At 38.7% G+C, this 12,646-nt stretch overlaps 1 protein-coding gene across 6 annotated transcripts in view; it reads right to left on the bottom strand.

Moving 5' to 3' along the window:
- The window catches only part of atxn2 (ataxin 2), a 104,967-nt gene that overhangs the window by 69,878 nt on the left and 22,443 nt on the right, over positions 1-12,646 (bottom strand). For all 6 annotated transcript variants that reach the window (XM_043715670.1, XM_043715671.1, XM_043715672.1 and 3 more), the window contains exon 3: positions 3,151-3,210. In XM_043715670.1, the coding sequence (XP_043571605.1) occupies positions 3,151-3,210 (60 nt within the window). The remainder of the gene's footprint in view (positions 1-3,150; positions 3,211-12,646) is intronic.

Raw genomic sequence — 12,646 nt, 5'->3', positions numbered from 1 at the left:
GCACCAGAGGGACAAATTTTCCCACAGATAGGGTGGTTCGTATATGGAATGAACTACCAGAGGAAGTGGTAGATACAGGTATAGTTACAACATTTAAAAGACATTTGGACAGGCATGTGAATTGGAATGGTTTAGAGGGATATGAGCTGAAAATGTGTTGCTGGAAAAGCGCAGCAGGTCAGGCAGCATCCAGGGAACAGGAGAATCGATGTTTCGGGCATAAGCCCTTCTTCAGGAACAATCGATTATGCCCGAAACATCGATTCTCCTGTTCCCTGGATGCTGCCTGACCTGCTGCGCTTTTCCAGCAACACATTTTCAGCTCTGATCTCCAGCATCTGCAGACCTCACTTTCTCCTTAGAGGGATATGAGTCCATCACAGGCAAATGGGATTAATTTAGATTGGGAAACCTGGTCAACATGGATGAGTTGCGCCAAAGGGTCTGTTTCCATGCTGTACAACTCTATATCCACTGAAATAATTCAGTTAGGAGAGCATAAACTAAACATCTAAAAAGGTTCCCAGTTCAAAGGTGGGTTCTGGCACAAATGCAATTAGGGCTCTCTTGTGGCACAATGGTAGTGTCCTTACCCTAGATAAGAATGCCTGAGTTCAAGTTCCAACTACTCCAGAGATGTGTAATAAATGGTGATTCAATTAAAAAAGGAATATTGAATATAGAAGAAATGAAAGTACAGTTTGTTGATTTTGTATTGTTTAAGTGACAATGCAAATTCCTCATAAATCCTTGCATCACTTTATGAAAAGACACTAATGCCATGAAAGGACAAATATTTAGTAAAATCAGACCAAGGCGACATGTTACAGCTGTGAAGCTCAAAAGTTTGTTTTCCTTCACAATAAAAAAGACTAAAATTGGGATGGGGTAAATAATTTCAAACTGTTGCATGATTTGGATCAAAAGACCCTGCGCATTAATGCAATGCTTCTCATTTCCTCACTGTGACCCATGGTGATTTATTTTTGAAATGTAAATTACATTGTCAAATGTATCTCCCAATATTTCTGGCACAGCAAAATTACACAAACAGCAACACATTGGTCTGCTTTTAATAGCATTAGCTGGAAAAGTTATATTGGCTTGACTGGTTCTCTTATTGTCTATATTTATCTTTGGGGCAGCACCATGGCAGAGTGGTTTAGAGTGACAAAGTGGTTGGGGGCAGCACAGTGGTTAATACTGTTGCCTCACAGCACCAGGGACCGAAGTTCAATTTCAGTATCAGGCGACTGGCTGTTTGGAGTTTGCACATTCTCCCTATGGCTGCGTGGGTTTCCTCTAGGTGCTCTGGTTTACTCCCACAGTCCAAAGATGTGCATGTTCGGTGGATTGGCCATGTTAAATTGCCCATAGTATCTAGGGATATGCAGGTGTGTGGATTAGTCATGGGAAAAGCAGGGTTATGAGGACTGGTGATGTGGTGGTGAAATCTCGATGCGAAACTTTCGCAGGGTCATTGTGGCCTGCTTCCACACTGTAGGGATCCTGTGTGGATTCTATAAACTGGAATGCAGTGTATAAGCTTAACATTTACTCTGAACGAAAGCACTTTCAAAAACAGTGGCATTCTGCTGAGGCAGCATTTAAGAGACAGTATTGTACATCTTTGGATGTGGATTTTGAAACCAGGTTTCATGTCCTAGAAACAGGGACACTACCACTGCACTGAAGTGTTAGTTTGATTTTAGTACATGAATCTATAATTTCAGAGGAAAGTGCTACCACTGTGTTCAGCTAATAAAGTATCTACGAATAGGGTAAGTAAGAAAGAAGTGCCACTACACAGTTCATCAGTATTAATGATTTGGAGATGCCGGTGGGTACAAAGTTAAAAATCACACAACACCAGGTTATAGACCAATAGGTTTAAGTGGAAGCACACTAGCTTTCGGAGCGACGCTCCTTCATCAGGCAATAGTGGAGGGCTCAATCGTAACACAGAATTTATAGCAAAAATTTACAGTGTGATGTAACTGAAATTATACATTGAAAAATTGATTGTCTGTTAAGCCTTTCATCTGTTAGAATACAGTGATAGTTTCACTTTCATGTGTAAATCACAAAACCTTTTTTTTAAAAATGTTGTATTCTCGGGTTAGCTGTTAACAATGGTGATAGCTAGACAATATGTTGAAGGTGTTGGCCCCCTGTGTTCTCTGTCTATGCCATGATGTTTAGATTGATTCTAATCTTAAAAAGTGAGATAATGGAGTTTTACATAAATTCATGCAGCTTTTGAGCTCAGAGTTCTACATGAATGCATGCAGTTTTTGAGCAAAGTACAATGTAACCCTGAAAGTACAAATTCGCCCCACAAAATGTGTGTGTGTGTGTGTCTCTCTCTCTGGGTTGGGGGTTGTGAGTGTGAGAAAGTGTATGTGTGTGTGTGTAGTGAGTGCAGAGTGTCTCAAGTCTGTGAGGGGGTGCGTGGGAGTGTGTGTGCGCGCGTCTGTGTGTATAAGAGTGCCTGAGTATCTGTGTGTGTATATCTCCGTTATCTCACTTTTTAGATTAGAATCAATCTAAACATCATGGCATAGACAGAGAACACAGGGGGCCAACACCTTCAACATATTGTCTAGCTATCATCATTGTTAACAGCTAACCCGAGAATGCAACATTTTAAAAAAAAAGGTTTTGTGATTTACACATGAAAGTGAAACTATGATATTCTAACAGATGAAAGGCTTAACAGAATCAATTTTTCAATGTATAATTTCAGTTACATCAAACTGTAAATTTTCGCTATAAATTCTGTGTTAGGATTCAGCCCTCCACTATCACCTGATGAATGAGCGTCACTCCGAAAGCTAGTGTGCTTCCAATTAAACCTGTTGGACTATAACCTGGTGTTGTGTGATTTTTAACATCAGCCATAACCTAGCTAAGATTCATTCAAACAAATAGGGGATCTAGAAACTTACTTTCACCAAGTTATTGAGATATGGAACATTTTACAACAGAAAGGCTACATTACCATCAAAAATAGTATTTGAAACAAATGCAAGTTTACAAAAAAGAGGCAAAACACCAGTATTAGCGTAGAAAGATGTACTTACGCATTCTTTCAAGCAAACAATTTTGCTAAGAATTAAGTTAAAATCTTATGCATAAATGCATACTTACTACAACTGATGTAAGAATGTGGACCATTCGCATGTTTGCATATATTCCATCATACGGAATCTGTAGAGGGACAAAATTAAAGATATATTAATTAGCATGTTAAAATTTACTTTCCTAAGTTAATTTATGTTTTGATTGAGCATAAGCAACTTAAAAACAGTATTCAGGACTCAGTAAACAATTCATTGACCACCACTGCCAATTAATATAGCAAATATTATCAAATAGACCAAGATGTTTCAAGCTGGTTAGAAAGCACAAACATGCATGAAAACCTCAGATGGTCTTTATTCAGAGATGAGTAGGTTTAACAACCCACAACAATGTTACAGGCAAATCAGTGAATGACAATTATGAATCTGTTCTTCTTAAAAAAAAGTGCCTGTCATGCAACCTTTTCAAAATTATAGAATATCCTAACTGTAGCAAAATTGTATTCAATCCATTCAATTCTTCTTCAAGCACTGCAATGTTTGCCACAAAACAAAAGTACTTCTCTCCATTTTGGTTGTAGGGACACAACTATACAAACAGACAAGTTGTAAAAACTAAATAACATCCCCCAAAAAAGATTCATTTACCAACACTTTGACCCTAATTAGCCCAAATATCACCATCTTTGTGATGCTCAAACTCTCTTCCCAGAGAAAACCATACAGGTGCATTTTAAATGTTTTCTAAGAGCTCTAAAAAGGATCGAAACAAAAATAGATTTAATGATTTTGTTCCAATCTGACATTTAAAAGAGCCACAACAAGAGTGGATAGTTGACCCAAAGTCAACACACAAGCTTATTACGCTCTAGATATACCAAAGCATTTTTTTGATCCTGTTAAAAGTGTTAAGTGGAGGAATTCAAATTTTAAAAATGAAACGCGAAAGATAATTTTGTGCACGAATATAAAACAGATAGTGAGTGCTTCATACCAATGAACTATTATTGGTCTATTGCATCAGAATTACGATATTAAACTATAGTCGACAAATACAAGTGCTCCTTTGGGTGGCAAGATTTCTTAGTAATGGCTCAACCAGCCACATATATCCTCAGTAAAGGAATCAAATAGATACATTAGGTTTTTTTGGTATGACAGTCAAGCTCTGTCACCTTAAAAACAGTAATGAATGTTGCAACAGCCATTAAATTTTCAAAATAATTCAACTGCACTTCAACAACCGTGTAGCAACCAACTCAACAATCTACATCAGTCCAGATAGTTCCTCATAACATGACGGTTGCATTCTTGTGCAATCCTGTGTTACAGAAAAATCGAGTTTTAGAAACAGCGTTTGAAGCATTGGTGTAATCACGTTGCAGCCAACGTAAGTTTTAAAAAAGTTTGTGCTATAGAAACAATGTCCCAATTTGTCAATCGCGTTATAGCCAATTCACAATAACGAAACTTGCATTATAACAGAATGACCTGAATCGAAGGCATCGGGTTTTAACATACCCTGTATAAAGATAAATAGTTTGTAATAAATCATGAGATACATTGCTGTTGGCACAGAGTGAAGGGAAAATAAGTAATTACTGTCCCTGATCACGAACCAAAAATATTCATCGGAGAGGATGATATGAATATCGGTAGTGTAGAAAATAGTTAGAAGGATAGACAAAGGATTGACAGAAGGATATCAATAACGTGATCTGGTGGGCAGAATAGTGGTAAGTGGAATTCAACTGGAAAAATACAAGATTTGAGGAGAGCTAACAAGGGTTACACCACGAATGGCAGGACCCTGAAAAGCACTGAAGATCAGAAGGATTTTGATGTGCATATCCAGATTCTTGAAGGTAGCAGGATAAATTGATACGGTGATTAAGAGGGACACAGAATACAAGAGCAAGGAGGCACTCTATAAAATGCTGGTTAGGTCACAACTGGAAGCATTCCATTCAGGTCTGGTCATCACACTATAGAAAAGATGTGACTGTATGAGAGAAACTGCAGAGCAGCTTCACTTGGATGCTTACTAGGCTGGAGGGTCTGAATTAAGGAAAGATTGGATAGGCTAGGATTGTTTTCTTTGGAGGACCAAAGGTTGAGAGGGAGCCTGATAGAGCTAACAAAATTATACAGGAGCATAGATAGGGTGAATAGAAGGTGAGGATCTGATACCCGAATACAGGCTGAGGTAAGTAGTTGTTGTCAGGAACAACCGCTTAACAGATAATAACCTAGGTGTTCTTAATAACCTAGGTAGCAATAAAATGGCTTCTCAATGCAAATAATATGACAAAATAGCTTCTAGGCTGCAAATAGACAATTCTGCTAAAAGCTGCATAAACTGGCTTTTAATTCTGCTATAGCTGCACAATTGACTAACCAGTCTGATTCAATAGAGATTAGCAAACAACACTCCCTTGATAGCATAGAAATAACTAGACTAGATAAGACATTACTGGCCATCCTAACTGACTTTCAAATGCAGGTGCAATGGTTTGGTTAGTGAGATAAGAGTGGCCTGAGTGTTGGAAAACAAAGTTGGTTCCCAGGAAATATCACTGGACCAAGTAACTGTCAAATAAAGCAAAATAGTGTATTGATTGGTAATTGTCTGAATGTACTATGCGATCATAGCCTTTTCTTTAAGAAAAGTATAAAAAGGTCTTTGTTTTAAGCCATGTGTGCAGCTCCTCAGAGGAATACAGATGTGCACAACCTGTGTTTCCGCATGCTCTGTACCTGGCTGTATGAAGAAATAAAAGAATGAAGTCTTAAAGAACCAGACTGATTGTGAGTGCTTGCTGACCAATCATGTATCATGGTTTTCCATTTTCATTTGTATAGCATACAGTACTATGGGCCAAAAGCTAGAAAATGGGATTCAGCATAGTCAGATCTTTGGTGAATGGTGTGGCCTCCTTCAGTGCTGAGAAGTCCACAAGTCAAGAGCGAGGCCTGGATTGAACTTGTCTCTAATATGAATGCACTCATGGTCTGAACGTATAAACAATTATGGACACTTGGGAGGAGATCCTCAAAGTAATCACCACCTGGACCACAAGAGGTCATTTACCCTAGGGACTGTGACAAGGAAACATTCGAGGAAAATAAAGCCAAATAGTGTTACTTGAAAAACTCTTTGTCATATTAATATGTTTTATCTGCCACCTGTGTTCATTTGCTATGTTTGTTTTAGAATAAATACGTAAGTATAATTACTAGTTCATCACTATAACACTGCTGCAATGTCAGAAGACACTAAATTATCTAAATGATCTGCATTAACAGCTAAGTATTCCTCTTCGAGTAGGGCACTTTTGCATCATTCCCTTTCAATAGGCTGTCTTGCTCCAGCTGACTATTGAGGGTTCCTGTGATGCAGTCATCATTTCCCTACTTCAGAATAGGAGGCCCAGGTTCCAAGTCCCGATACTTCACAGGAGTGTAATAACACCTGTGAGCAGGTTGATTTGAAGATGATCTATTAGTAGTTATTGAGAAATAATTACAGTACTCCATCTGATAATTCAATATACTTCATAAACTTAACTGTTGTGTTGATACGAGCTCTCAACAATTTAGACTTTGCAGTTTCAAAAACTTCCATTGACCAATGCTACTTTAACTTATTAACTCATCCTCCATTATAACACTGAGGTGGAGCATCAATAATTGTGGTGGGTGCAGATCCTGTTGCAACATTCTACAGCTCTACCAACAAAAAGATTTGAAATTCTGCCAATAATCAGTAATCTATTTCAAGTGCTGAATTAACATGGCACTACCTCCACCACAGAGGTCTATATATACACAACAGATTCTACCTGGCAATGATAAACTGCAAAATGTATCAAAACAATGGGGTGGGGTGGGGGTTCTTGTGGTCCAATGATAGTGCCCCTAGCTCTGAGCCAAAGGCCTCAGTTCTAGTCCTTGAGGTGTGTGATAACATCTGAACAGGTTAATTAGAAAATAAAATAAAATAGGTGGGGTGGAGACTATTACTGCTTAAGAGCCTAAGCAATCCCAACCTATTTCTCTTCATGAAACTTGTGCTATCAGCAAAATGCAAAGTAACTCTTATAAAAATCAGGTTTAAACCTTTATTGAAAAATACAAAGGCAGATCAATTTTAGCTAACACGAGCATTCAACAACAATTCAATAATTAAACAATCTAAGATAGATTCCTCAGCAAAAGCCAGAAAGAATACAAATCATATTGGACTGAAGTCTGAATTAGCTGTGTTTCTCACCACAACCAACTTATTCAACTTTGTCAGTTCTTAATTTCTGATTCTATATTAGCCTTTCATATTTTTCTCCCTCCTCTTCTACCAACATTCTGCCAGTTCATCAGCTTTTGCAGACCAATTCAGTGTAATCCTAAAGATCTCTCTATTTCACATGCTTTCAATTTTCTTTCCTACTTGAAACTAAATATAATAAATTGCCCGAGCAAAATGTGTCCATATGTTCATATATCATGAAGCTTTTTGACTTAACAGAAAGCCTACCAGTAAATTGCCAATGTACATCAGCATTAATTTGATGCAAAAAATGTAACACAAAGAAATATATATACCCAGTCAGTACCTATTTCCAATAAGCAACAGAAGTACACGCCTTCCGATTAACCCGAGATATTCTTTTGCATCTGGTTCTCTAACTTGAGTGAGTATCATTCCCAAGGGCAACAAAGTTATTCCAGTATTGTGCATGCAATGAACCATGGGCTCAATACAGATCAAATAGGTTTAATCCCAGTTCTCAATGGTTTATTGAATGCTGGATAAATTTGAGATTTACGTCAGCCCTTACATTTATATGCATATCTTTTAATTACATAGGTCTGTAGTACTATGAAGTATGCCTGATTTTTTTTTCAAAGATTGGGCCACATACCATTGTATTTTAGGAGAGATTTAATAGCTATGACACAAAAGTGGGATCCAGTTGAACTTCTTTAAAGTATCTGGGCAACTTTCTCCAAGTTAATACCATTTCCAGTTAAATTTAAACTGGAATCAACACAATGTCCACATAAGAAAACAAAATTTAAAATGCAGCAAGCATGTCTACCTTTAAACCACTTTCCAAGTAGAACATTTGAGCTCAAAAAACACTTCACAGCCTGAATTTGTGGTACCTTCTTAGCACAAATCTAATCCTTACGAGTCAAAGATGGATAATTGGGTGCGAAAAAGATCTTTCATTGGGCAATTTTCACTTCTAACCATGAAACTAGTGTACACATATAACCCCAACTACTCAGTCTGCTTTGATCTGTTTCATGGACTTTATCTAAGTTTCTACAGACAGGTTGTTGATGTAATTATCTAATTTTCCAAAGTATGTTTGAATACTTTACAACCTGTATTCATGATCTGGAATTGGCTAATTGTCTCTCCCACTATTAACTAAATTATCAATTTTCACTAATAAATGAGTTGCTTAACAACCTTATTAAATGTTGACAAAACATTCAGCAAAGAGAAAAGTTATCTGGTATTGCACCTAACCTTCAATTTGAAGCACATCATCTAGTTCTGTATTAAATCTACAGAATTAAATCTACATGTACACAGGTTTTCTTTGACTGAGTAGTTGGGGTTATATGTGTACACCAGTTTCATGGTTAGAAGTGAAAGTTGTCCAACGAAAGATCTTTCTAGCACCCAAGTATCCATCTCTGACTTGTAAGAATTAGATTTGTGGTCATATATGCGACATATCCTGAGGATACAAACCTTCTCTGCCATATAAAGTAGTAAAGAACAACAATACAACACAAAAACAGGCCCTTCAGCCCTCCAAGCCTGCTTCAACACTTTTTCCCCTTCCATATTGAATCTATCTTCAATTACAGGATCCACATCCCTCGATTCCATTCCTATTCATGTATTTGCCCAGGTGCTGCTTGAATTGTATCTAACTGTTTCCACCACCACCACCTCTGGCAGCATGTTCCAGACACTCACCATCCTTTGTGAGAAGGACATGCCTCGCACATCTCTTTGGGCAGCACTGCTGCCTCACAGCACCAGAGACCTGGGTTTGATTCCAGCCTCGGGTGACTGTCTATGTGGAGTTTGCACAGTCACCCCGTGTCTGCGTGGGCTTCCTCCCACAGTCCAAAGATGTGCAGGTTAGGTCAACTGGCCATGCTAAATTCCCCATGGGGATGAGTAGGTTAGGTGCATTAGTCAAGGCCAAATATAGGATTGGGGAATAGGTCTCAGTGGGTTACTCTTCGGAGAGTCAGTGTGGACTTGTTGGGCCGAAGGGTCTGTAGGGATTCTAATTCTAATTCTAATAAACTCTCCCCCCCTCCCTCGCACCTAGACCCTGTGTCCCTTAGTAACCTACCCCTCCAGCCTGGGAAAAGGCCTCGGGCTTTCCGCTCTATCCTTATATTCACAATCTTCTAAACTTCTATCAGGTCGGCTCCATAATCTCCTGCATTCCAGTTAAAACAAACCCAGTCTATCCAACCTTTCTTCATAGCTAAAATCCCCCATATCAGGCAACATCCTACTAAACCTTTTCTGTACCCTTTCCAAAGCAACCACATCCTTCTGGTAGTGTGGTGACCAGAATTGTACACAATATTCCAAATGTGGCCTAAAGTTCTATAAAGCTGCAGCATAACTTGACTATCCTTACAGTCAGTACCCCTTCCAATGAAGGCAAGCATACCACAGGTATTTTTTACTACCTTATGTGCCCGCTCTGCCACCCTCAGTCATCTGTGGGCCTGCACACCCAGATATCTCTCTATATCAATACTCCTAAGGGTTCGACCATTCACTGTATAATTCTCACCTGCACATAGCCTTCCAAAATGCATCTCCTCACACTCGTTCAGATTAAACTCCATTTGCCATTTTTCTGCCATTGCCTCCAACACATCTATATCCTGCAGTATCCCCTGACAATTCTCCTCACTATTCACAAGACATGTTTCTATCATCTGAAAACTTAATCATTAGACCAGCTACGTTATCCTCAAATCATTTATGCAGATCACAAACTGTTGTGGTCCCAGCACTGATCCCTGTGGAACACTAGTCACAGCCCTCCATTCTGAAAAGCATCCTTCCACTGCTACTCTCTATCTCCTATGACTAAGCCAGTTCTGCATCCATCTTTCCAACTCACCCTTGATACCATGTCAAAGTCGTGACTTCACTTTTTGTACCAGTCTGACATGTATTGGGTTCCCCCATCATTGACGATGGGGCTAATTGTGGAGTATCCGCCTCCAGGGAGTTGTTTAATTATCCACCACCATTCATGACTAGATGTGGCAGGACTGCAGAGCTTAGAGCTGATCCATTGGTTGTGGGATCACTTGGCTTCATCTACCACTTGTTGATTTGGCATGCAAGTCATCCTGTTTGATAGCTTCTCCTCATTTTTATATAAGCCTGGTGCTGGTCCTAGTATCCTCTTCTGCACTCTCCACAGAACCACAGTGATCCCTTGGACTAATGGTACTGACTGACTGATCCATCTCTGCTTCCTCCTGTAGCCTCCAGCATTACAGACACCAGTCTTCAGCCAATTCAATTCACTCCACACGATAGCAAGAACTGGCTGGAAGCATTATGGGCTCTGACAACATTCCGACAACAGTACCGAAGATGTTTCCAGATCTTGCCACTCTCCTAGCCAAGCTATTCCAGTATAGTTAAAGCTGTATAGTTAATGTGGAAAATTCCCAAATATGTCCTGCACAAAAAAAGCCAACCCAGCCAATTACCACCCCAACAGTCTACTCGCAATCATCAGTAATGTGATGGAAGGTGTCATCAACAGTGCTGTCATGCAGCACCTAAAGTAGTAGTGGCTTTTCCCTATAGCTGCCAAAATGACAGTGAATAGCTTTAATACTAGCATTCTGTACTAGTAGAAGCATTCTTTCCACATCATGTTGCTAAGCCTATAACAAAGTCTTGTTTCCATTTCCCAATTGACTCTATATGTAATCATGTTGTTAACAAAACAAGTAGAATTGCTGATTCTGTACAAGCTTTATACTGCAATCGTCTGAAAAGCAACAACTGACTGCTATCTGGTAAAATGATTGCCATTTCATGAAACAGCCTCATTACAAGCGCATCTCAAATTCACTCTCCACTTTTATAGGACTGATGTGCTTTTGCTCACCGCATAACCAGTTTTTACATAAAATAAGCAAGACAGAAACAAACCATTCAGATCAACTGGTTTGTATTCAAAGTTATGCTCACATCAGCCTCCTCCTCTGATAACTCCAAGGGTAGCCTTCTACTCATCTCTCCTCCATGTGCTTAATATATCCCTCGTCAAAAGCATCTGTGCTATTCACCATAACAACCATGGTCAAATAATTCCATTCGAACCACTTTAAGATTATTCTGACTCACTACTGAATTTATTAGAGACTAGTTTATATGTGTGTTTTTTAAGTTTTGGATGCAACCCCACCATAAACATAGTAACTTCATCTAATTGTAGAAACACTTTCATAATCCTACACAATATGAAAGAGGTTCCTTGATCCTTTTGTCTGCACTATTTGTGCAAACTGCTTAATTTAATGCTAAATTTCTATGCGATCTTCAGAAGTATGCCATTGAAATGCTTTCTTATACAAATAGACAGCAACTAGTTTTTGTTCTGTTCCATCCAGCAATATTCTACTTAATTTTATAGATTATTTGATTGCTTATATATAAACTGGTATTTGCCCTTGGCTGGTATTTCTCTCTTCATGATTTAAATTAATAAACACCTCACGGTATTTGTTTTAAAGCTCATTAGTTACCTTGTTATGCTGCCTAAAATTAAATTATTTAATCATGCAACATCATTACTTAGATATCTTAGCATATTACGCCGAGGGGATCCTGAGGATAGCTTCCATTGTACTTTAAAAAGGGAACTTTCAGATCAGGAGACTGATGAGTACATAACCAAGTACATTAAATGCGTGGACATATTAAATAGTATTGTTATGCCAGCATAATGGGAATTTTACATAGAAGATATATTTATTTTACAGCACTACTTATGGCAAACTACACTTCTGTACAGTGAAAGAGTTTTATAAAGTATAACTAGCACCTAAATCGTTGTTTCCATTACCACAATGGACAGCACTATTCCCCTGAAAAAATTGCTGCCGGAGAAAAGCCAGTAATGGACTGAACACATCTGCACAGGTCAACAACAAAGTTATTTTCAAGCCTGCAAAGATCTCATCAACTATTGTTAAAGACATCACACAAAATTGGAGGGGGCTGGGGAGGAACTACAAACTAGACTTGAAAAATCATGATTGCTCTTGACTGCTCAACCTACTTCAGCTGAAAGCTCATGGCAGGATTTCAGAATTCGTTTGCTGGCAATACATGCTCACGTTGTTTTACACATAATCTAAATCTATATTATGTCATGATTTGGAGATGCCGGTGTTGGACTGGGGTGCACAAAGTTAAAAATCACAACACCAGGTTATAGCCCAACAGGTTTAATTGGAAGCACACTAGCTTTCGGAGC

This window comes from Chiloscyllium plagiosum, chromosome 25 (genome assembly GCF_004010195.1).
Source record: "Chiloscyllium plagiosum isolate BGI_BamShark_2017 chromosome 25, ASM401019v2, whole genome shotgun sequence".
NCBI lineage: Eukaryota > Metazoa > Chordata > Chondrichthyes > Orectolobiformes > Hemiscylliidae > Chiloscyllium > Chiloscyllium plagiosum.
The sequence above is the reverse complement of the archived record's forward strand: the minus strand, read 5'-3'. Positions and strand labels throughout refer to the sequence as shown.